The sequence below is a fragment of the Bactrocera latifrons genome, unplaced genomic scaffold, assembly GCF_001853355.1.
Source record: "Bactrocera latifrons isolate USDA-ARS-PBARC rearing strain unplaced genomic scaffold, ASM185335v1 scaffold_41, whole genome shotgun sequence".
Classification (NCBI taxonomy): domain Eukaryota; kingdom Metazoa; phylum Arthropoda; class Insecta; order Diptera; family Tephritidae; genus Bactrocera; species Bactrocera latifrons.
In genome coordinates, this window is record NW_017537057.1 from 512,382 (window position 1) to 538,078 (window position 25,697).

General features: G+C 39.7%; 5 protein-coding genes across 12 annotated transcripts in view; 3 read left to right on the forward strand and 2 right to left on the reverse strand.

Moving 5' to 3' along the window:
• LOC108972603 overlaps positions 1-450 on the reverse strand; it is a 228,897-nt gene extending 228,447 nt beyond the window's left edge. For 4 of the 6 annotated variants that reach the window (XM_018939245.1, XM_018939243.1, XM_018939246.1 and 1 more), the window contains exon 1: positions 142-450. The gene's annotated coding sequence lies outside the window, so the exon portion shown is untranslated. The remainder of the gene's footprint in view (positions 1-141) is intronic. The other 2 variants (XM_018939247.1, XM_018939248.1) reach the window with 1 other exon arrangement.
• A 6,959-nt stretch (positions 451-7,409) lies between these two features.
• LOC108972641 lies at positions 7,410-14,481 on the forward strand. Of its 2 annotated transcripts, XM_018939320.1 has the most exons (13): positions 7,410-7,832; positions 7,946-8,066; positions 8,123-8,257; positions 8,325-8,512; positions 8,573-8,707; positions 9,099-9,220; positions 9,283-9,445; positions 9,499-9,638; positions 11,346-11,440; positions 11,514-11,618; positions 11,699-12,380; positions 13,130-13,325; positions 13,755-14,481. In XM_018939320.1, the coding sequence occupies exons 1-13, from the start codon at positions 7,691-7,693 to the stop codon at positions 14,393-14,395; spliced, it is 2,865 nt and encodes a 954-aa protein (XP_018794865.1). In that variant the 5' UTR covers positions 7,410-7,690; the 3' UTR covers positions 14,396-14,481. The 2 variants fall into 2 exon arrangements, with proteins under 2 accessions (XP_018794865.1, XP_018794864.1); XM_018939319.1 differs by having other exon boundaries at positions 13,130-14,481.
• LOC108972642 lies at positions 14,471-16,791 on the reverse strand. 2 transcript variants are annotated; one of them, XM_018939322.1, is made up of 6 exons: positions 16,730-16,791; positions 16,605-16,668; positions 16,429-16,530; positions 15,979-16,357; positions 15,797-15,925; positions 14,471-15,604 (listed from the first exon to the last, which is right to left on the reverse strand). In XM_018939322.1, the coding sequence occupies exons 3-6, from the start codon at positions 16,518-16,520 to the stop codon at positions 14,516-14,518; spliced, it is 1,689 nt and encodes a 562-aa protein (XP_018794867.1). In that variant the 5' UTR covers positions 16,521-16,530; positions 16,605-16,668; positions 16,730-16,791; the 3' UTR covers positions 14,471-14,515. The 2 variants fall into 2 exon arrangements, with proteins under 2 accessions (XP_018794867.1, XP_018794866.1); XM_018939321.1 differs by having other exon boundaries at positions 14,471-15,631.
• A 687-nt stretch (positions 16,792-17,478) lies between these two features.
• On the forward strand, positions 17,479-22,291 carry LOC108972569. Its single transcript, XM_018939203.1, has 7 exons — positions 17,479-18,006; positions 18,070-18,973; positions 19,040-19,821; positions 19,889-19,975; positions 20,050-20,307; positions 20,964-21,093; positions 21,175-22,291. The coding sequence occupies exons 1-7, from the start codon at positions 17,479-17,481 to the stop codon at positions 21,297-21,299; spliced, it is 2,814 nt and encodes a 937-aa protein (XP_018794748.1). The 3' UTR covers positions 21,300-22,291.
• A 2,074-nt stretch (positions 22,292-24,365) lies between these two features.
• Positions 24,366-25,697, forward strand: part of LOC108972591 (SUN domain-containing protein 3) — a 2,164-nt gene continuing 832 nt past the window's right edge. The window contains exons 1-4 of the mRNA XM_018939227.1: positions 24,366-24,538; positions 24,625-25,056; positions 25,126-25,218; positions 25,425-25,591. Coding sequence (XP_018794772.1) covers positions 24,395-24,538; positions 24,625-25,056; positions 25,126-25,218; positions 25,425-25,591 — 836 coding nt within the window. The 5' untranslated portion in view covers positions 24,366-24,394. The remainder of the gene's footprint in view (positions 24,539-24,624; positions 25,057-25,125; positions 25,219-25,424; positions 25,592-25,697) is intronic.

The following is a 25,697-nucleotide window of genomic DNA, read 5'->3' on the forward strand; positions in this document are numbered from 1 at the left end:
AGTATTTTTGCTGTCCTTAGATTTTTTTTTTGAAATATGGCAACTCTGACATATGCAACGAAATTAGTCTAAACGTTCACAGGAACCTATCCTCCTTAGGTGAAAATATATAATACTATAGAAATCACAACTTCTACTCACTTATTTGACATTATCGCTTGAGATAACGTAAAAAATATCCGTTAGTCGCTAGTATGAAATCTCAATGGGATATCCGTTTCGTAAATCCACATAAAAATGCTTCCAAAATGATAGAAGTGTTTTTCGATGGAATATGAAGGGTTAGAGTTTTATTTCAGTGCCTAGTGTTGTTGCTGAATTTGATGTGGTGATGTTTAGAACTCGCTTTTTTCGCACAGTGCAGGTGTTTTAATTATAGTTGAAATTTAGTTACTTATGTTTAGTTAAGTCAGGTTAGTGAAATACTGTTATTGTTTAATATTACGTGAAGTTTTTAAAATTTAAGTTATGAATGAAAAATGTTGAATTAGTACTGTTATTTTGAAATTTTAATTGTTGTAACTGCAAATTATTTGAAATTATTTGAGGCCTTTCACTTATTTATATAAAGCATTGCTGACGAATTTGCGTTTGCACACACCTCGAAACGTGTAATTAGCACCTTTTTCATTTCTTGCACAGATTCGTAAATGCCAGCCAGCGGTTTTGAGACGCAATTGCCCGCACAGACGGCCAAATTTAGTGACTGAGCCAGTTGAGGAAGACTACATAAGCGATTTAGCACACGAAATAATGGCAATAACTGTTAATTGGGCACATGGAAGTGTTGTGTATATAAAAAATATAAGCTTAGCACAAACTTAGTTAGTTGTTATACGAAATAATTATTATAATATTGACACTTATTCATATATTTTGCACATTTTTTAGTTTTTATTTACATTTTTCAAACGATTTATCTTTGCTTTTGAGCCTTGAAACACTATTCTTCACTTATTGATTATTTTCTTATTGGATTTCTCACTTCTTAAACCATTACTTTTATGCTTAAGCGTTAGCACACGGATCTATTTAAGCATTTTTCTGCCTCGAACACGTCGCTTTCAAGATTTATGTACTATATGCACTATATATGTGTTTGCTTTGTGCTGCATTGCACTCTCGTACCCGCGCTCGCGCATTCTATTAGATCTAAATACAAAATTAACTTCGCGGCTACGCGGCTACGTGTTCCGAAAACCAAGTTGCGCTTAAGTTCAACGTTAAAAAGTAACTGAATTCCGAGTAAACGCTCAAACCGCTGAGCACTGCATTGGTAAGATCGATCGTACGCTGAAACACTCTCRCGGCGTGGCGCGGCGTACTTTCTTAACAYGAGACTTACCTTGCTTCAGCTGCTACGGGCCGCCCGAAAAGACCGGCTTCAACAAGTCTAGGCGCGTTGCCAGTTGGTTGACTGTAAAGAAAGACGAGTAAAGACAATACACAAGCAACAACAAACACAGCAACGTAGCTACCTTGCACTTCCCGCGCGGGTCCCCTGTATGCCATAATACACACAGTAGTGACGAGTTGGCTGCTGACTGACTGGCTTTACCTGTGGCTCCGCGCACACCTTTGCGCTCGGAACTGTGTTCGTTCATGTTTGCTCTCAAACATGTTCGATCGCCCTCAAGCGSAGCTTTGGTTTTGCGGTCGTGTTGGGCTTTGTGACACGCCAAGAAACTGGTTAGTTGGCTTAGACGAAAAGCGGTCGTGTTAAAGTGCGCCACACATTGGATATTMCTGATTCTTAAGCATAATTCTTGCAGTCGGTACGTGCCACACTAATGGCCGTCGTGGCTCACGAGGTACGAGAAATCGATGACATTGACTTTTTGGTAGCTACACACATATGTGTGTGTGTGTGTAAATATTGGTGTGAGAAGAAAAAAATAGAAAAAATGATAAATCGTTAGAATCAAAGAAGCAGTCGGTAATTCGCTTGAGTTTGGCCCAGTCTTCGCCAAAGGCAATGACACGGCAAAGACTTCGTTAGCATAATGGAAGAATTAATATAATGGCAAAGAAGAAACTGAGAGAAGAACTTARTGGACTTGGAAGCTGTATGAAATTGAAGTTCATCAAACAAATTTTTAGAATATGTTAAACTTAATTATGATAGAAAATACCTCAGAGCTGTACGACGGTTCAGTTTTATAATCAATATTGAAGTATAGTATATGATAATTAGCATCTCTGCTTTTCCCAATAGGAATGGACAGTTCGAACAATCAGCTAGCAAGCAGAYATTCTCAGGCTCAATATGGATATTTCAAAAAACCGCTATTGAGAATCGTTCGTAGAGACCATTTCTAAATAGAATCATCCATAGATGCCATTGTCTCCTGAGACAGAATGGTCCATTAAGATGTCATTGTCTGCTGAGATCTCAATAATCGCTTATAAATATAATCGTCCGTAGAGATGTCATTGTCTCCTGAGATTTCACTAAATGTTTCTAAAACTATAGGTTATTTAATAAAACTGGATAACCTATGACTAACCAATACAAATTCAATAATATATATTTTTGAGGACTCTTCCAAACAACATTTCTCAAAGGTGGAACCGTTAGAAGATAAMAGTTAACTAAGCGGGACACCAATTTCAATACATTTCTTAAGAAAAGAGACTAAAAATGTTTTGAAGACGCGATATGACTCAGATACTGCTAGGGATTAAAAGCAAGAGGTTTCGTATGGATATTGCACCCTTATCAGAGGTATGAAATCTTGAGGGGCATTTACGGAACRACACTAGTCTATGCTAAAAGCTCGCAAATATTGATTTGGCTAAKATCAGTTTCGGCTGTGACTTCTGATTTGCCGAAGATCATACTGCCGAGATGTTTTAATCTCCTCAATCCTAACAAGGAGCTCACTTGGACAGCTTAGTCGCCCCTCCGTTAGGAWACCTAAAGCTGCTATATAATAGATCAACAGACGCTTACAAATCGACAATGCTCTTTGGACCTGTCATAAGKATATTGAACTGGATAATGTCAGTTTCGGACGTCTGGTTCACCRAAGTTGAGACTGCCTAGATKTTTCAATCTCAATCTTGCAAAGKCTAAGGCTGAACATGGATGTTTCCACCCCAGCATCCGGCAAGATTTTTAGCATTATCGCATGAATACCTATTGGAAAGTGTCCAGTAAGAAAGGGTCACCAACCAGCCTGCGAAGGGACGCGATGTTCATTGGTCCAGTGCTAGAACGCAATGTAGATCTAACTCGGTTTCTTTCCGATGTAAGCCACTGACAACCTTATCGGCTTTGCATTTGCCAACGATTACGCTGTGACAGGCACCCATACGAGTCTGATGATGAAATAGCTTAATGCTCTTTTTAGTGAGGACAGACACTCTTTGACTAGCTTTGAGCACAAGATACGAGGACTCAGCTTTGTATGGTTAAGACAAGTATTCTCCGATAAAATTGTCACTAACCAGGCTATCTACGAAACWACCAGCTGAGTTGAAACAATAGATATTTTGAGATAATTCAACGAACATCAAACCAAACATAAGAACCTTGCCTTTAACTCAGCACTACTAGCAGTAAAATATATACAAAAACATCTATGTATAGCTTTTGTCTCGAATAGAGGAAACATAAAACCTAAAATGCGTAACGTGTAAGAATTTTAATAGATTTTTTCCGACCGCAAAACCAAAAGCAGATCTCCATAACAAATTGCAAAATGAAAAGAGGAAGGTGAAGAACGAGATGCAAAAACCTCCATAGACCGACCACATGAACTCAAGAGCGAAACAAGCAAACAAAACAAATCAAAAAAGTGGTCAAGCGAAGAGATTTTTTTATATTATATACATATATATATATATATACATTTGTTAGAGAGATGTGTGTCCTTAAGTACGAGATGAATTGCAACAGTTGAATTTATGGACGAAACGTTGTAAATGGTTCGAGGAAGATATGGGCAGTCAAGCAACAACAACAGCCAACAATTTCGAGAACAAAACAAAACAGGTGATAACCAAATGCAATAAGCGAGGTATTTATGAGCAAGAAGTCAGAGCGAAGCGGTAAGGTCACGAAGACAATACAGAAGCAACGGTCATAATAAAAAAATAAAGAATTTGCGTAAACAAGGCAGACAATTTAAGCAGCAGCTTAAGCGTATTGTAAGTAAGTCTAARCACGTAAGGGAACACCGGTGGAAACTCGAAAAGGCAAAAAAACTGGATAACACTGTAAGACGACTAAAGACAGCGCGGTGTGGAGTCAGATCCTCAAGCAATCAATGTGAAAATCGCAGCAGTAAATTGGATTGCCAGACGTTAGCCAGAATCAGCCTTATGGCAGACAAATACTACTTTTACTTTTAAATTGGCTATCTGAACCTTCCAAAACATCATTTTAACCACGACAGGCTATGTWGATTAATTATAAGATATACAAATGTAACTTTCCTAACTTCACAAATGGAAGAACAGTAGTGGGTTGTGAAATTTTACTCAACGAATTTTTTAGGGTWTAGAGACCCTAGAACTTACAGATCCTATGCTAGAAAACGAGATTTAGATTTTTATTCKACAAATAGTGCTAAAACCAGAAGTCCATGAACTGCTTCACACAGTAAGTACTCTCATATATACTAGTTCTGAACCAGTTAAAAAGTATGGGATAGGAAATCACTTCTAAACTACTTTTTCATGCTTCTCACTTCAGGCACCGTACACTYCCTACAATAAAATTTATGCATGAATAGTAAGTACATACATACGCTCCCTTGTCGAGCTCCTCAAAGACCATATATCACTGGCTCATTGGTGCAGTCAGTGGTAACAAGAAACGCTGTCGCCGCGAGGAATGCAACGCCAGAAGGCGTTTAAAAACGATACCAAAGATACCGAAGTGTTTTTATGCTAGCGTGTGTGTATGTGTATGTGCGCCATTGATTTCACAATAAGACTTTCCGGTCATTTGTTTTCTGCATGCTACAGCAACAACGATACAATCGAAATCGAAAAATTCTTTTGTGATAATTAGATAGACGATCTTGTGGATATCGCGATTGGTTACACTTAATCACAGAGGTGATAAGCAACGCTAATTGGTAATGAATAGCTGAGATAGTCGAGAAGAGATTAATTAAATATTTGCTAAGTATCTTTTTAGGGTTTAKTATATAATATAATAGTTCATATCTTGCTTTCAAATATTTCGTTTGGGAAATATTTCGTCGTGGGAAATTGAATGCACATCAAAAAAAAAGTCTGGACCATAAGGCAGGTGAGGCAATACTTCCCTGAAGCTGAAATACAAATAGTTTTTAAGCGGTCTTGCATCGTGAGGTCGAGCTTTGTCATGATAGCAAATAAATGCGTCACGCCTAGTTCCGGACGTTTTTCGGCAAACATTCGCTTCAATTTGATAAGTGGAAAGCTCAGCGCTAGGTGAATTACACAGGAGGATGGCGCAGGAGCTTGCGACTCGCCAGCGGAACATTCATACAGGCGGATCAAAAATGGTTAATGGAGTGGGAGCCGGAATCCAGGGCCAGTAGAAGTACGGCTGACGGCAAGCGGCTACATATACATACATATACTTGGCTCGAGGCCACAAGGGCGTTCCCGGAAACGAAATAGCTGATGAAATTGTCAAAGAGTGCCATTCGTTTGATTACCCAACCAGCTCATGAAATACGCAAGTCGTTACAAATAATACACAATGAAATTTCCGAAAGAGATAGCAGACGGATCACGATAAGATGGAATTCCTAAGGGGCATGCAGGAAGGAAAACACGCACACTTTGTACACACATGATCTCGAAAAGACTGCAGGACCTGTCCTAGAACTCGGCTTAGTTATCTAGGAGTTTCGCAGTTCAAGAGACTAGATGAAGTATCAAAATTTATCAATGAAATTTTCGAAAGAGATAGCAGACGGATCACGTTAAGATGGAATGCCTAAGGGGTATGCAGGATCGGTAAGATCATGTGTAAGATCACATGATCTCGAAAAGACTGCAGGACCTGGCCTAGAGCTCGGCTTAGTTATCTAGTAGTTTCGCAGTTCAAGAGACTAGATGATGTATCAAAATTATATATCAATCGCTCTTAAAGTTTGCAAAAAGCGTTGACGTCCTTATGAGGAATCTTCTTTTTTATTGGCGTAGACACAGCCTTCGTGGTTATAGCCGAGTTTACAACAGCGTTTTTCATTTTCGCTGTTTTACGCCAATTGGAGCTAGGTTCGTCTACATCTGATCTTTCCAACGGAGTGAAGGTCTCGTCTTCTTCTGCTTCCCCAGGCGAGTTCTGTGTCGAATACTGTCAGAGTAGAAGCGTTTTCCTCTATTCGGAGGACATGTATTTTAATTCGTCAAACTATGATATACTTTTACACATATCTTAAGCAACTCACGACTTCGATCTTAGACCAAGCATCCTCTGTGTTGCCAACAAACATCACTTTGAAGTCGAGCTAAAGTGAGAAAGCGAATCATCCCTCGACAGGGTTGTGCGCTGGATTTGGRATGAACCACGTAAAAAACACCCAATTTAGAGGTCACAACAGCCTGTATTACGAATACTTCAGCTCAAACTAAACTGTATTACCCTCTGAGATTACTAAGAACCAGTAGTACACCTAACCTAACCTAAAGTAATAAAGAATTCCGCCTAAAAACGCTTTTTCAGCTACAAAGTTTGTCAAATTTGAGTAAAAAAAAAGGTTTTCTTAACGACACATAAGGACAGTARCTTTAAAAAGCATGCTCGGAATAATGAAATAATAATCAGGTTACGCCATCTCTTGACAAATAAACAAATCTGATTAGAGTATACTTATAGACCCAATATAAAAGGTGTGTAATGAAAGAATACAGCAATTGTATACCATTTTAATTTAATTGCAAAAAAAATCATATGTTTCACTAGTTCATTATAATATTAACTCAAATACATACTTGTAAGTAGCAAAAAATTTTAGATAATTAAAAAAATTTAGTACTGAACAAGTGGAACATTTAACATTCACTCGCACTCAATTAAAGATACGATTATATATTGAGTGAGTGTTTCACTAGTTCATAAATAAAATCATTATCCATAGGACAAAGCACTCATTGGCAAAAGTATATGAATGTTTCAGTTGAGCTTTGCGAGCTTTTTAATCAAAACATGATAATCTACATTTACTCAAATAATTTTTTTGAAAACAGTTTTACCAAATTTTTATTTTTGTAAAAGTAYGAAATTATTCACCAACTCAACACAACTATAAAAGACGCTTACAATTTTTCAAACATGAACACCTTATTTTACATTACAAAACTTGAAAATAAATTCACAAATTAAGARAAGACAAGATATTTCAAACATTTTTGAAATTTTCTTTTACATTTTTCAATGCCAAATCGAATGTAAAAATTTTCAAACGTAATATTTCAGCGATTATAATTTTTAAATAAATATTAAGCTTTTAAATCAAAGATATTGTGGTTGTATTAGCAATTGCTGAGTGAGAACATAGTATAAAAATCATATAGTGCACTTATTTTAACGGAAAACAATCAAAATACTTGAAAATAAATTCGTGTCAAGTTTTTAAAATTGTCGTTAGATGAAACGGACTACAATGTATTTTTATGAAAACACGTAAAGAAAGGAATACAAAAAAGGTGAAATAAATATAAATCTTAAACTTGCCAAGTCATGTGGGCGAACGATAACCTTCCCAGGAGCTTTGAACTGAACTTTGCGCGCGGAAAGAAGCAAAGCAGCTGCTCACCAGGATGGATGTATAGTATCGGCGATGCTTTTGTTGGCTTATCTGCAGCAAATGAGTTGCCAGATGGTAGGCGCCATTAGGGCATAAGTTTTAACGCCTAAAAGTAGACTTTGGCAGCTCAAAAACGCTAAAAGTCAATTWAGTACATAGCTGTCATTCAAAAAACAATTTGCTTGCAGGTTACGCAACTAGCGTAGGTTTTGGTGAACGCTTTCGCAATGGTGAATTTCTGCCACTTTTATCAGACTACCCACTCTTGATTTATCTACTCATTTTAGGCATTTTGGTAACTATATGCGGGTAAGTGACATTAACTCTTTTTAAATTACTTTAATTACTTTTAAGATAATTTACAGCATTGCATATGCCATATACCGTTGGCGAGTGGGCACGCCACTCTATCGCTACTTGGACAATGAAATCAGTAAGGAATTGAGCATGTGGTTTTGCATGTGCTACATATTGGTCGTGATAACTTGCGTGTTCTTGCTGTGAGTCACTTTATATTTTATAAAGTTCCAAGGCAACTCATTCAATMTTTTTTCTTTGACATTTAAGCTTTTCTATTGCTATAATGCTCACCGCTAATAAAAATATCCGTAAAATGAAGGAAGATCGCGCTTGGCGTCTGAAGCTTGCCGACGRAAGCATCAATGAAATCTTAAGCAAACTGGAGAATGTCAATTTTGCGCGTCCTTTGGAGAACGTCAATCAACTCTCGGCCAAATTTCAGAGAGTCATTGAAAGTATTTGAGTAGCTTTTATTCGAAAGCATTTTTTGCAAATTTAATACAATTTTTTTTCAGAAAAAGCTCAACCATATTTAGGTGAAAGCTTTCGAAGCGCAGATAATTTGAATCTAGTGAACTACAAAAGTGATATTGATGAATTATTAGAGACATTCGCGCACTGTAATGCCTACATGTTGCATTTCTTGGACTGTAAGTAGACTCATTATTAAATGAAAAAAGAGCTTTACGAGCTTTYTCTCGCAATTCAGTATAAAATCAATATATTGGTAGAAAGTATACGAACTTTTTCTCATAATTCGGGATAAAGTCAACATAAAGCTTTGACTTTGACTTTACAGAATTTTTAGTTGAAGAGTAAGGTTATCTCAGGACAGTCTACTGATGAAAAAAATTTTCGTCGACAATGAAAAAGTTCTTCAGAAATTAAAAAATATTGCCTTAATTATTTCCAATTCCATTTTGAATTTCAGTCCCCACAAACTTTTGAGTATTCTAACAGTTCCCATTTGACATTTSAATTACCAGCTGAGTTCTCGTTATCCCAAAAGTATTTTACCAAAAAAGTGTTCTACATTTCCAGCTTGGCGCTACTATGACACAAACGCGACGAGATTTGCAAAGATTGTGAATACCATGGAGAGTCGGAAGGCATTGCAATCGGTGCGAAAAGTGAGAGAGGACTTCGCAAATGTCGTATACAAGGTAAAACTTATAGATTGCCTTTCAAATACATATGTCAATTTCCTACAAATTTGATCCGCCAGGTTATGCAACAAAACCGCGCATTCTACAACTATTATCGAGAACTTGAAACTCTATCTGACGAGATGCTGACGGCACATGTCAAAAATAACGATAGAAGCCTGGAATTCGCGAATACCATCGATAAAAATTTGCAAAATATTGCAAATAAATTGGAGGCACTCGGTAATAAAACCAAAAAAATAAACTTACTTAATTAGTTACCTAAAACCGTTTAGGCACTAGTTTGCAGCAGARAGCAAATAAGATGTATGAACTTAAAGAAAACCTGCTTGAGGTCTCGACGGGCGCTGGATATATCGAGTTCTCGGATACGCTGATAACCTTTGGCTATGTTGTAAGCATATTAATGATGTTGGTAAGTATTGCACGATTCTTATATTTAAACTGATACACTCTCGAAGACCTAGACTGATTTTTTTGTTATCGAAGTGTTATCGATTTTTTTTTTCATATGTAATACCTGCAATATTTGAAGCCTAAAACCCAGAAATATATATATATTTTTTTAATACCTATTGAGCAGYAGTCATCGCATAGAAGACGAAATGTTGTTATTGTAGCGGGTACCCAATCCCCGTTAGGATGGTAAGGTTTAGGCCYAGGAAACGTGCTGTTTCRACGGAGTTGAACCYAACGGAGAAGGATGTGAGATGTGTAGGGTGAGCAGGACATGCAAAGAGGTACTATTGTCATGCGGGAACTCATTGCACGCTGAACATGTATTTGATATGTTACAGTCTATTCTGGATAAGTAGGAGTGGCGGTCAATGTATGCCTGAAGTTAGTTGCGTCCGATGTCTGGTCGAAGTATTGTCTTATGTCGTCGATGTAGTTGATGAACGACCTCCAAGGAGGCGTCTCTGCCGTTGTCCAGAGTGCAGGGTTCTGACATGATTGCAGCTTTCTCATCTGCGTTTCACTACATCCAGACCATATTGGTGCGGCGTAGTTAAGGATCGGCCGATCGATCGGTCGATTGCCTTTTTGCTATGTGCTGCCGGCTAGCGATTTGAGGAAAGCACCCCGCAGAGCTGCTTGGAGAGGAGTTCATTATGCCCCTTAACTGAGAGCAGCTGGGCTACATTATGCAGGTGTTAAATGGTAGACACACTGTCGTAGTCGCGAGTACAATGTTCTGACATGATTGCAGCTTCTTCGTCTGCATTTCACTGCAGCCAGGCGACCATGTTGGTGCGGTGTAGTTAAGGTTCTGGCCGGTTAATTGCCTTCTTTCCTCATAGTATCGGATAGTCTCCTGAAAATTTTGTTGCGACTTTGTACTTTGACGATACTGGTAGTCGTATATGGAGTGAAGGTGCACGGACTGTCGAAAGTCACACCTAAAATTTTAGGGTATATAAGGTCGTGGTGGATTTAGTGGGAGAATGTGTTAAATTTCGTGCAGCCGTTTACTTTTAAGCACATGCCATTGATTCCATTGCCCGACGTCGTTATCGTGCAATCATCAGCATACGAGGTGATAGAAATTCCCTTTTGTGGTTGCGGGAGTTGCGAGATGTAGAAGTTCAACTCTAACGGAGAGAGGACACCGCCCTGTGGAATCCCTTKTTTAATACTTCTCTGTTTKGAGTTTTTACCTCGAAATAGTACGGATGATTGMCGAACGTTCAGKTAGTTCATAGTCCACYTCTTCAGTCATGGAGGGAGTGTAGATTTTTCGATGTCCACAAGTAGTGTTGCGTCACTGACTGTGTCCAACGGATCGTTCTCACGCAGATTGGTTTCTGGTGAAGACCATGAAGGCCTTGACAGCAGTCCAAAGCTTACTCACACCGGTGTAGAGRTCATAGGACTTCAAGTGCTCTATCCATTTTAGATAGATCGTATTACATGGTTAGAAATTCTTCGAAAAAGTTGACATAAAGGATAAAAGAACCTTAAACTTAATGTATTACAATGCCTGAGAGGAATAGATAGGGAAGGAGTAGGAAGCAGACTTTTTTGAACTTGCCTAACCGATTCACTTAACACTATCAGCAAAAAATTGGCGCACTAAAGGCCGGAATTTTCGGATCGCATATTCATACAGCATTTCTTTCAGATAGTTTTCCTCGCACTCATATTCATGCCACTTTGGTACCTTGGCTCGCTATATTGCCGCAAATGTAAATGGATTGGAAGCATTTTGCCRCTGACGTAAGTCAATGTGGGTGAAATTATGTTTTTTTCTAATTTATATTTTAAATTTTCTTGATAATTTACGCGAAAGCACTGCAGCTTTTATATTTGTGTTCTACCTGGTATTTGTGCTGACGATAATGTACTACTTTCTGCATGGAATGGTGGCAAAGGATGGCATATGCGATGGGAAGCGGTAATGTATTGGCAAAATACAGTATTTCGACATATAGATTACTTTCAATATTAAAAAAAAAAAWATAYCTTMTTTTGCAGTGATCTCKATGCTGCTAGATCGAACATTATTGATGACTGCATAATCAACTCTGCAATGTTCGAAAATTACAGTCACACGAGTGCCAAACGCATCTACGACACTAGCACGAGTGCTATCGAAGCGGCTCTGAAGGCGATTGAAACTCTGCCGAAGCGTGTGAGACGCGCCACAACTACCAAACCAAGTTTCGCCGAGAACTTTSAACGGTTTCACATCAACAAAACCATAATACAGGACATTTATGTGGAAATGTTGAAAGTTGCCGTGTATGCGCCTAAAAATATAGAACCATTCGCYTTAATTTGGCACGCCAATCGGCTGAGTAAAGCTAAAGCTCTGCAAGAGCTCAATTGTACACATGCCATTGGCCACACTATGGCTGTGTCGCTGCACGGCCAAGTGGCCAGCGAAATGGATAAATTATATAGAAGCACATGGCGCGTCGAGGCATTGCTACAAGACCTACCCACCCAATTGAAAGCCAAGACTGATGACACAGCAGATTTTGACGGCATAACGGAATTAACGAAAAATTTGCGTGCGATCTTCAATGCGGGCAAAGAGCCATTGAGGAGGAGCATRTCTCATACAGCGAGCGCAAAGGGTACTAACTGTAAATCCGTAGCACAGTTGTACAAGTCACTAAAAACGCCGGCTTGTGAGTGTTTGGTGCCATCAATGGTGAGTTCGGAGAATACCGTTTATGAATTTGTAAAATATCTAAACCATTTTCAAGTATTTTTCAATCAATCAATACTTAAATTCGATATTGTTGCCTACCTTCAGGCGCTGATTGAAGTTGATACCCACCTAATTTGTTAGAGTTTAGGTGTACTCAGTTAACGATAGAGAAAGAGAAGGCGCAGAAGATCGGGAAAATTGCTACACGACTAGGAGTTCTCAAGGGTTACCSATGCTCTGCAGCCATTTATAATGCCTACCTTATGGCGCTGATTGAAGTTGATACGAATTAGGTTTATTAGAGTTTAAGTCTGCTCATTTAACCAGAGAGAAAGAGAGGTTTCTGATGCTCTGCAACCATTTATAATGCCTATCTTAAGGCCCTGATTGAAGTTTGTGCAAATTCGATTTATTAGAGTTTAGGACTCCTTATTTAAAACGAGAGAGAGAAAGAGGGTGGGTAGGATTTTGGAAGAATCCATCACCGCGCCGAGTTCTCAAGAGAACCCCATGCTTTGTAACCATTTATATATATATATATCAATAAATCGATGAACCGGTATTGCGTTATTCTTTCCGGACCTCGGTTTTCTTTCTTCGGCCTTGGCTTTACAACTTAACTAAATAGTTTGTAGGAAATATTGCCTAAATTAGCAATTGTTTTATATTTCCTTGYACTACAAGCTTCAATTTCTATCTCTACTGTATTCTCACTACTCTCTCCAACTCTCTACTCTTTTCTCCAACAGAATCTCTACTGGTTTGGTGCATTCGTTGCGATTTGCTTGTTGCTGCTGCTGCTGGCACTCATATTATGTCTAGAAGAAATGATCAGAAGATCTGCCTCGTCAAATAGAGAGTCAAGAAGTCGCTTAAAGCTTAGCAAGTCACATCATAGCCATCGTGGTAGAGGATCGTCGCGAACACGAAGCTCTAGTCGGCCAGGTACAAAACATTCCACACGTAGCAACACATCATATTCTACACGCAACAATACACCATATTCCACACGCGCCGGTACACCAAACTCCACTCGACCCAATTCACCCTACTCCAATCGCTTGGATACACCCTACTCCAGTCACGCCGCCACACCATATTCCACCCGCGCTACAACACCATATTCCAGCCATCCAGACACGCCATATACCTCCCGCTCGAACACACCACACTCCAGCCGTCGCGTTACACCATACACAAGTCGACATGTTTCTCCGTACGCTGGGACACCGCATACCACACGCGCGAGAAGTAAAGACCGAACGCCCACGAGAGGCACGAGTTTGGCMCTAAAACATCCACCCGAAAATGCACCATATTTAGTGGRCTACAGAAGATTTGGTGTAGACGATCCTTTTGTTGAACAATTTACAGAACGTTTGAGTCGGCGTGACATGTTGCCACGCCACCTACAACGGCAACAACAGCAGCAACCCAGTCAAGGACAGCACGATGTGAAAGACAACTTTACGTTCGAATCATATCCGGATATGCCGGCTAAGCTACAGCAAGCCCGCTCACTTGAGCGTAAGCCGGATAGGCGTAAAGAACCGAGGAATGTGTGGAAGAACGAGGCATTTCGTTATCCCGGTCCTGGAGGCAGTGACATCAGCACAATGCTACAATGCTTTCGTGGTCCTCGCAGCATATCAAAAACACTGGAACAACGTGGCCGTAGCCAGCCGAGTGAGAGAACCGCGAASGTGCAYCACAAAGAACCAACTCTAATAGCACAGCGGAGCACAAACGAGACACTAGTTGATGGACCCACAACTAGTGGTGCGATACCCAAGATCAAATTGCCACCCGGTAAGGTGGGCATTGTTGTTTGCCCCTGTGGTTGTGGGAAGCCGTCGAAAATCTATGGCACCAAGCAGGACATAGAGCGTATCAGAAAGGCGGGAAAAGTTTGCATAGCAAAACGGGGGCAACAGTTCAAAGACAGAAGATTAAGGCCACTCGCATCGGTTGTRGAATTGARGGGCACCGAGGAGGGCAATGAAGACGTGGCTTAGTGACGACTAATCTTCTTGTAAATATATATTTTTATGCAAAGAGAGAAAAATCAATGAAAATATACAATACTTTASTTAAAAGACAATAGTTTTTATTTCGATTATTCCCCAGTTCCAGCTTCACTTGAGATCCGCCAGCAGACTGGGGTCTATTAAATTTAGATTCGCATAAACATATTGAAAATCGAATTGCGGCATTTCGCGCTCTTGCTCTTTGATTGAGCGCAAGCCTATGTGGGGACGCAAAAAGCTATCAGCCAGAGGAAACCAACGCAGCTGCACGTCCGGCGCTCTATTCTGCTTAATGGCCTCAAGCATGCGCTTCCGATGCTGCATATATGTTATGCGAAAGATTTTTATTTTCTTTGCCACATAATCAGCGTCCAGGCCATAACCCATAGCCGCGGCAATATCCTCGATAGCAGCCGCGCGCATTTCACGCGAGCGGTAGTCAGGGTCATTGAGATCCCACAGACAGCGATGGGCACCATAGAGACGTAAAAACTTCACTGAGTRCTTAAGCGACCATTTACCCTCGAGCAAGTCGTCTTCGAGACCATTCCAAATGAGTTTCAAGGGTGGATTGCTAAAATTTTGGCGCTCCGCGGTATAAGTGTCGTTGTTGCCAATGCTATCCTCATTGTTTGCTGGCGAAGCTGGTGAAAAAATTTGTGATACGGTCGGGGATGATGGTGCACTCAAATATAAGGCGTTGTTTGGTTGATCAGTATTGCCATCAAGTGCGAAAGAGTCTAATGGGGCCATTTCATTCAGTTTCTGCTTGTTAWCCTCCTCCATATTTTCGCTGATATTAATTTTCGTCAACTGAGGCGTCTCCAAGTACTCCTGTACCATGGGCCACCAAGTAAAACGCGGTTTGTGTTGGCTATCCAGTTTAATAGCTTCCATCTCCCGACGGTAGGTGGCGATAAAAGTTTCTAAGCGTCTGCGCAAGCGTTGCTTTGGCAATTGCATAGTATGAGAAATCTCTTCGAGCGCTTTTTCTTGTTGTGTGGCCTGTTGCTCTATTACCAAGGGGTCGTTTATGTCCAACTGCCAAAGCAGAGGATAGGAGCGTAACAGAAAAATAAATTGCAAGGACTCATGAGTAGTCCATTTCCGTTTTACACTTGTAGACATTTGTTCACTTTTAYGCTGTAATGGACTGACGTTCTCAGGAGAGCTAACAGTGGGGAAACGTATGTTATCCTGAACAAAGAAAGATTTTTTTGTTAACTGCACCATTTGGAGTGGATGGACAGTGGTGATGAAATGATGTTGTGATTAATAAAAAAAAGGGGAATTATAATGGAAGAGGTCAAGGTGCAGAACTGTCAGAGCTGATATTGTTTGGTGCGTCATGAATGCATGTGTAAGTAAAATAAGAAATACAATAATTACCTGGTCAAATTCCTCTTTAATGTATAAAWCATCATTTTGAAAATTCCCATCATCTGACAGTGAAGTCAACACTTCCGGTTCAATAGTAAACACCAGAGCATCCTCCAAATCTGAGTCACTATCAGCGTCCTTAACGAAAAAGTGTAAATTTAAATAATAATAGCAGCAACACGCATATGCACCTCTCTCTTTTTGTTCATCTCGGACTTAGGCACATTCCTCAGAAAGGAATCGGCTAATGCGAACCACTTGAGTTTCGTTTTGGCGCCTATGCCTCTGCGTATGCGCTGCTTGATGCGCCGTTTCTCGTATCTATAAGTGGCACGCAAGACATTGATCTTTTGCAAAACCTGCGCACAAGTASTACCTTCCCCCATAGCCGCTGTAATATCAATAAGCGCTGCCTTACGAAATTTACGATTCCTGTTGTCAGGATGACGCGTGTCCCAAAGACAGTTATGCGCGCCGTAGAGGCGTAGAAGACGCATAAGTTGTTTTACAGACCATTTATCATTGACGGCATCTGAGTACAGCTGTTGTGAAGACTTACTAAGTTGTAGCCGCTGGGTGAGCAAAATAAATGCGGTTAGGTTTTTCAAGGTCATTGTTTTTCATTTTTCACTTAACTCACMTGTTGGGAATCAGTTGCGGTGTGTGGCTCAGTTTGATCTTCCTCACGGGGAATCCATTTCTTGACTGCACCACGAAAAGAATATGAAGACATTCGCGGAAAACTATAGCAAAAAAAATAAGTAACACATACAGGTTTTGTTATCACAAGTAATATCGAAGTAGAGATAAATATTACATGTAATAACTGGCGTATACAAGCGATGCTGGAAACTGCTTAATTTKTTTATTTAGTTTTGAATCTGAAAATAATTTAAATTAAGCAAACAATCGAATACTAATGTTATCTATTATATTAACTACCAAAATATGTTCAATTGTTATTATCACTTGTTAACATAGGTTAACATTGTCTGTCGGCGCTCAATTTGAAAAACAAATAACGAGAAGTGTTACCATATTCACCATATAAGAAGAGAATATACAGAATTTTCCTTTAACTATTAATTAAGTTTTAATGCAAATAATAATGTCGAAAATAAATACAAAAAAATCTTCTAAATTCGTTTTACACACATCTCAAAATTTCATGCAATTTACTTAATATCACTGCACCTGTTTTCTAATCTTAAATAATGGCCGAAAATAATCCCTGCTCAACAAGTATTGTGGTATAACAACATTGTAAGGTAACAAGAATAGGACGAAGCAAACGAGTCGCAAAACATACTGTCAAAGTTGTTGCTGTTTTCGACTTCTATGCATAGGAAAATTTTTTCGTTTCTCGCAATAAAAGAATACTACACAAAAACAAAGAAAATGTTGAAAAGTTAAAACCAGTACGAAACAACTAAACGTTCATCGATTGTGGCTAAGTGGTAATGAATAAATCGAAAAAGTTAAAAACGCAACAACGGCCACAGAAAAACCACGGCGTAGAGACTTTAAACAGACGGTGTAAACAGAAATAGCAAAAAAAAAAAGATCGAATATAACAGAAGTAGTTTTCTATAAGAAATTGTGCGTCCATTGCCAAGTTGAGTGAAGGACAATAATTTTTCTGATTTACTAACAGAACACAGTTAGCATAGCTAACGTCCTCAACGGTGGCGATGGAAAATTTGCAAGGGCGTAACACCAGTGGTAGTAATGGTACTCTATTCAAAAATAATTCTGACACAGAAAACCTAAGTGGTGGTCGCTGTAACAAATCRGCGCATGTAGGCGCTGGCTTTGTGGCAACCAAGCCTTTTGCAGSGGTGCAGGGTGAATGCAATTGTCTCGGTGGTGGTGGTGTCGGCGGTAGCAGCACCAGCTGGTTGTCTTGCGGACAACAACATATAAAYAATAACAACAATAATAATTCAACGGATGTGCAAAGCAAGTGCAATGTCGGCATAACAACAACGACAGCGATGACGGCCACAGCGAACATTGCAACCGTATCGTTGGCAAATGTGACAACAGATGCGTCATGTACCGGCATCGGCCAAATAAGTGCTTGTAGTGGTGGTGATGGGGGCGAAGTTGACAGTTGTGAAAGCAAAACAGTTGGGGTTGCACGCACGGGCTTTGGCATGACAGATAGCATGAGCCTGGCAGGTGCCGCTGGAAAAACTAACGGCGGCACTGAGTTAAAGGTTCACAATTATTGAATTTCATATACAATTGTTTAGTTCATAAAATTATTATAAACTTTGCAGCTAAATGGTGGGGCTGGCATCACGATAGACACACCTACATCACCACAGGATGCAATGGAAGCCGCAGCTGCTACGCCCAGCGATTTCCATGCTTGCAGTTTTGATGTATTCTCAGCCGCTGCAGCTGCAGCTGGCGCAGTATCGCCCAGCGCTTCACTTAACAACTCCACCGAAAATCTGAGCTACGCGAGTGATAATTGCTATGGTGATGATTTATTGCTGTTAGAAGGCGATGATGACSTAGACGATGTGGATGTTGATGCCGAAGAGATTTCACTCAACTCGGATGATTGTGTTTACGCATATCGCGGAGATGGCGCCGATTTTGATCTCGCACTGGATACTATTTCTGGACGTGGGCATGGTACTGGCAACACCTGCATGGCGGATGATGAAACGGACTTTCTTGAAATGGATTTCGAACCRGATCCATTATCAGAGGTGGAATATGGCTCCGTGGAGACRGCACCTGGGCACGCCGACGCTTTTCTAATGCAACGCGATGCCTGCCAYTTGAGTGGTCGCCATTCAGCGACGCTGGGACACTACGGCAATGGCGCGGCTGCGGCGCAAAGACTYCTTTTCAGTTCGCCAATCGATGATAGCTTGCCGCYGCCACCCGCWAAAACGCTGCAATCGCAATTAATGATCAGCAAGAACTTTGCCCGAATCACCATGCATTTAGACCAGATAAAGGGCGAGAATGGCGACAGCGATGCCTACGAGCATGTGCAAAGTGATCGGGCCTCTGCGTTAGGCATGACAGACGATACAGTGGATGCGGTGCCAGMYAACAAAGTGCTTAACGCCGCACACTCGCTGCCCAATGCGTTACTCTCGAATTTCGGACGTGATTTACTGCACGGCAAGGAGGTGGGCAAGTCCAGTCYATCAAAAGTGACAGGTGTGTTAAGAATTTTTATGATTAATGGCTCAGCAAGTTGTGTTTAAATATTTCTRTTTTGTACAGGCGCCAAACCTAAACGATTCTCCACATTTTCTACATCCTCGTCCACATCTTCCAAAAATTCATCGAAATCGCGCAATTCGCTGCGCTCAACATATGCGTTGACGACGCTTTGTAATAGCACAAGCTTCGACGAGCGGAGCGCTAGCTGCGCTGAATTCCGTTGCTCCGCGCCCAAGGTCGGCATGAGCACCGAAAACTGCATGCGCCCCGAAGTCCATCTAGTCAGTAACACAGCCACGACAACGGCGTCCAACGACTGCGACGATCTGAGCGTGAACGACGACACGTGTCTGGATTGTTTGGAAAAGGAATTCCTCGCCAACACAATCGGCAAGGCCATCGATACGAATGTTTGCACACGCTGTCGCAAGCGCAGCAGCAGCAGCATCGCGCTGTTTAAGCGCGCTACGCACGGCACGTCCGCGGGCACAGCGCGCTGTCGCAGCGGCTCGCCATTGGTACTGCGTGACRCRCACGACGAGTGCATGCTCGGCACAGCGATCGGCGATTACTTACAGCCGCGGTGTGTGGACTGGGCTAGCTCGGCCTTTCGCGACATACGCATGATGAAGGACGACAGGTGGCTGGGCGACAGTGTTAGTTGTGATGATAGCGGACCGTGCGCCGGCGATYCGAAGTTAAAAATTAAGCCGCGCCTGCGTACTCGTGTGCGTGCGCGCACCTGCGATGCTGAGGTGTTGCAGCAATGCAAAAGTGAGGAGGACGCGTCGGCGCAGCAAAGACGCGCGRCTGCSGGTGATAGCGGCTTCGACAACGAGCTTGTGAGTGTTTAGCAAACACCTATGTGTGTGTTGAATAATAATAATAATGAAATTTTGAACTCTGCAGCTGTTGAAAAACTTMCTACTGACTGAAAAGGAAACTGTTACAGTTGCCACTTTAAATTTAAGCGAGGAGTTGCTAGTGCAGGCACTGGTAAGTGCGAATTTCAAAAAAAATTTCAAAACAATTTTTTTCTTCAGTTTTTAAACAATTTTTTGCTTGTCCAGGATAAACTTCATGTACCATATAACTTGGAAATTATCAAAACGCATCTTTTTTACGTCTCGAATACTGCTACAACAACTACAACAACAAAAACAACAACGCAAATGTCCACAATGCTTGGCAAGCAACAARGYTTGAAGGAATTCAAGGACCTAAAGCATCTGCTGTTGCACGAATCGAAGAAACATGGCAACCATCCAAAACTGAAGCGTCTRATTGAGCTGGCCACGCGGCAGCAGGTGGAGGTGGAGTTTCAGCAGGTAACAGCGCTATTCCTAATGGGTCTTAAGCTTTTAAATAATTGAGTTTTGTTCCATACAAATATTTTTATACCCTGAACAAAGTATATTGAATTTGAAATATATTTTTAAACAATCAGCATGACGAGCTGAGTCGATTTCGCCATGCCGTCTTTCTGTATATACGGTATCTGGTCCCTCAGTTTTTTATGTATGGATTTAAAATTTCGTGCMAACTGACCTATGAAAAGCAAGTTTTTGTATGGACAACTTTTTTATTAAACAAAATATTTTAACGAATTTTGTCTTGCATTGTTGTTGTTCGCCAAAGGTAACGGTACAATCTCCGAACAAATCGTTCTGATCGGACCACTGTGGCATATAGCTGCCATACAAACTGACCTATCRGAAGTATTTTTTTATATGGACAACTTTTTTATTTAACAAGATATTTTAACGAATTTTTTCATGTAGTATTCCGCATAGCAACGGTACAATTTCCTAACAAATCGCTCATATCGCACCACTGTAGCCTTTAGCTGCCATACAAATTGAATGACCAAAATAAAGTTCTTGTGCTGAAAACTTCATTATTTGTGAGGGGTATAGGATAAGGTTTTTTTTGTTTTTTTGTTCATATTTTCAATTTCAAAAATTATTATTTTTTCCCTTACAAGGACACGAAGGACAACGCAACCGCATTTGTGCCGCTCAAAGTCGCCGATATACTGCAGCAGTGGGTGCGYACGAAGAATCTCAGTGTGCTGCGGCATTTAGACAAACGCTTTGTCGAGGCGAATGTTTTGGGTAAACACCTTTTTTTTACCTTTGTTATCTTTTTTTCTTTTTCTTATAGTGCATACTTTAACAAAATCTAATTTGTTGCAGGTAAAATCGGTAATATTATACGCCAGGCGCAGCAGCGTTGTACACCGCGACGTCCACTGCCCGAACACATACTGATACCACAGTATTATCCTGCCGGTGTGCTAAGGCTTACAAGAAAAACTTAAATTTGTTTTTGCTACAATAAGGAACTGCGATTTGTATGGCTGTTTTACATAAATTTAATTTGAAATACAAAACCAACAAAAACTTATATGAATTATTATGCGCGCTGCCGTAGGCAACAATAATCATACATAATCACACGCATACACACACACTGCGCTTGAACGAATGCAATATTATTACTTAAAAATAAAAACAAAACAAAAAAAAAAATTTACAAGCATATATGTATGTATACATACATATAGTATATATATGTATATGTATATATATGCCCACTGCTATCGACTTGTCGGTCAAAACCGTAGCAAAGCAAAAACGAGCAGACTTAGAATTACCAATACATATTACAATGACATAAAGCAACTTATACGCATAAACGTTTAACTGTTTGTATGTAAATATAGCAAATATGATAATGCAATTGTTTAGAATTTGTTTTGTTAAGACAGCGTTTATCCAAAAGAAGCCAGAACGAAAAACGCTCTTTGGCATTGCATGTAATGTTAATTTATTCCTATAACTTATATACTTAGTAATATACACATTATATTATATTTATATACTCAATGTTTGTATGTATAGCAAGGCAACATAATATTAACGCAAATTAAAGCTATTATAATTAATTAGGCGATAGTGTTTAGAATGTTGTAATTACACAAAACACACACACTCAACCCAGCACACCCATTTGCACCAGCATTAAACGAATATTGAATAATCTCATGCATATACATACACATATGCCTATGTATTAAAGTTATTGTAGAGTATGTCTAACATACGCTTATGTGGAGCGCCAGCGCACGCTCCTTTTGTCCCACACACACACATTGAACTCATTGCAAAAAATGGAAAACATAAATGTATGTATGTCTGTTTGTTAAATGATATTACAAAACTAACAACAATATGTATGTATGTACGTATAGTGCGTTAAGCGTTTAAAGAAGAAATACATACGCATATGCAATTTAGCTCATTCGCTCAATACTTTTTTTCCTCAATCATATGTTGCAAGGCATTGGTTGGCTCTGTTCGGAGGCAAAGGTACGAAGACTAAATTAAAGCTTCATGGGAACTGCAATGGCGTAGTGGCAGCAACAAATAAATTATTAAATGCATATTCTTCACATACATTTTGCTAAAGTTTTTAATAAAGCCACGCTTTAATCAAAATAGTTGCGGAGATTCTTTTGCGGACTTTTTGTTGTAAGCAATTTGCGATGAAATTTATGTATTTACTATATATACTTCTTGACATATGTAATTGAGTAAGCGCAGTTACTCTTGCTTATATACCTGTGGTGAGTTAGGTATGTTGAGTTGAGTTGAGCTTTGGTGATTCAGTAATCCTTAGATTAGTGGAATTATGTATTCTTTAGTGATTTAAGAGAAAATATGTCATTAGTTAAATGTGGTGAATTTATAAGTGGTGAATTCAGGTGTGGTGAGTTTCCTTGATATCTTCAATGTTATATAAACATAAATATGAAAGAAAACAAGTTAATAATATGCTAGTGAGAAGTGGCGAATTTGCTTGTGATGAGTTAGGCATGTTGAGCTTAGCTTTTGTGAGAAGTTGAATTATGTCAGCTTTAAGARAATAACTGCTATTAGTTAAATTTTGTGGATTTAGGTTTGGCGGATTTGTTTGATATTTTCCATGGTGTGTAAACATAGAAAAGTAATTAAATCAGTAACTAATATGCTAGTAAATAATGCCCGTGGTGAGTTAGATATGTTGAATAAAGACTTAGTGATTCGGTCGTCTTAATTTTAACAAAATTATATAAACTTTAAGAATGTAAATGTCATTAGCTAGATATGGTTAATTTAGAAGCGGGGAWTTAAGGTGTGGTGAGTTACGTGATATTTTCAATATTATATAAGCTCAGCTTTTGTGATAAGCTGAATTATGTAAGCTTTAAGAGTATAAGTGGAGTTAGTTAAATTTTGTGAACTTAGGTTTGATGGGTTTGCTTGATATTTTTCTATCTATAAATCTATGCTAGTGACATTTGGTCAATTTTCCCGTGGAGATTAGGTATGCTGAATTAAGCCTTTTGGATTCGGTCGCTCACCCAAATTCTGTAAACTTTAAGAAAGTAAATGCCATTAATTAGATATGGTTAGTTTAGATGTGGTGGGTTTAGGTGTGGTGTGTGTTCTTAATATTTTCCGTATTATATTAACAGAAAAATGTCATTAAATCAGTTATCATATTATGTTTATGGGGTATGGAAAATTCACCTCTGGTGAATTAGGTATATTGAATTAAGCCTTGGTAATTCAGATGACTGCATGAAGTTTAGTTGAATTAAGTAAGCTTTAAGAGAGTGTCCTTAGTTACAGATGAGGCGGTGAACTTAAACGTGGTGAGTTTAGGTGTGGTGGGTTTCTTTAATGATTTAGATAACATTAATATAAAAATGTAATTAAATCAGTTAGTAATATGTTGTTTAGATATGGTAAATTTGGCTGTGTTGAGTTAGGGACGTTGAATTAAACTTTGGTGATTTAGGCTTCTTAAAATGAACGAAATTTATTAGCATAATTAGCGAAGAATTTTCATTAGTTAAATGTGGTGAATTTAGAAGAGGTGAGTTTAGGTGTGGTAAGTTTACATTATACTTTGCTTCTTTCCTTATGTACGCAGGTCTTTGATGCTGATCTTAAACTATACACTTCTCTGCACCCAAATACGCTCATTATTTCTGCTCATAAAAAGTTAAACTCTCCAACTTAGTTACAGAGTGTTCTTAGTTCCGAAGATCTCGTAGAAGTCTGGTAGAATCGTCAGAGAAGCAGAAAGCCAGAAATTCATATTTTCGTAGTAATATATAAGTATAAGTATATGTTCATAATGGCTTTAAAGTGGTTTGAGTTCCAAAACCTTGCGTACTTTAGACATGTTTTCTCGTTAAACATATGTGTACCGCTTGTGAATACCCTTAGTCCCCCTTCTTTTTTTCTCCAACGAATATACACAACAAAAACAATAAAAAAAATTTTCATCAAATTTTTTTTGTTTGAAAATTTGATTATCAAGAAATAATGTAAACTTCAAAAACGCACTGCGAATACACAGGCGATGGAACCAAGTCGCACGAGAGTTTGCATTTGTTATTTAATATCGACATTTCTAATTGGTTTCTTCATCTACATACTGGTCTCGAGCAATTTGGAGAATAGTCGCAAACTCGGCCGACTGCGTGAGGAGGTCGACGAGATAGCGGTGAGTCGAAATTGGTTTTGAAAAATTAAACGAAGTTAAAAATTTATATTTTCTACAAACCAACCGACGCACTGACACATCTATAGCACGTTGTGCTGCATACGGCGCCGGGGCAAGGTGACACAAAGCACTTAAATGAGATCGTTGACGGCATACTGAAGAAGCGGCTCGCCGGCATCTGGGATGACTTGTACACGATGAAAAAGCAGTTGCGACTCACAGAATGTGCCGGCCGCACGACAACGACCGCACACACCACGACGGCGGAGGGTGAAGGTGGCGCCCTAATGGAGCGCACTGTGCCGGCGCGTATCAACTATGCGGCGGAGGAGTTAGGCGCTAAGGTGCAGGATGTGAACGCTGAGCCGCTGGATGGCGGCAATCTGGTGCGATCAGTGCTCGGCCTGCAGTACAGCGCAAATCCGCCTATAAATATGCTGAAACCCGGCATGGAACCGGGCAATTGTTTTGCTTTCAAGCGCGCCAAGGCGGTGGTGACCATCAAGCTGGCGCAGGCGGTAAGTAATAAGGGCGGTTGACTGGTTTTAATGTGTGCTTTGTGACATTTATAACTGTTTTACAAGCAGATATTTGTGGAGAGCTTCGAGTTGGCGCATCTGTGCAAGGACAATGCGCCCAATAATGATACAACGAGTGCGCCGAAGGAATTCGAAGTTTATGTAAGTATTCGGGTGACTTTACTGGTAGTTATGAGGTAGTGGAGTTTTGATTTGAGGTTTTGAGAAAAAGAGAGAGAGCTGCAATGAGCTTTCGCGCATGTCGCCTTAATGTAGGCAACGCAATGTGAAGACTGCAAGAAAACTGAAAAGCTGYTTAAGTTTTATTTTCTTCCATTGAAATATATTTAAATATTCAACTTCTACAGGGCATCACCGCTACTTCATCGAAAGAAGCGAAGTTTGGTGACTTTACCTACACAAATCAGCATCCGCCTGTGCAGAATTACGAGGTGAAGAGTGAATGTAAATACCTTTATATGCGCTTCAAGTTTAAGTCCAATCATGGGCATCCGGARTACACCTGCATCTATCGGTAGGTTTTTGAAAAGTGAAAATTTTTCGAAAAATAGAGACAAATATTATTTTGAAAGGAAGGTTTTGGAAATAGAAAAATATTTAATATTTTTTAATTTTTAATA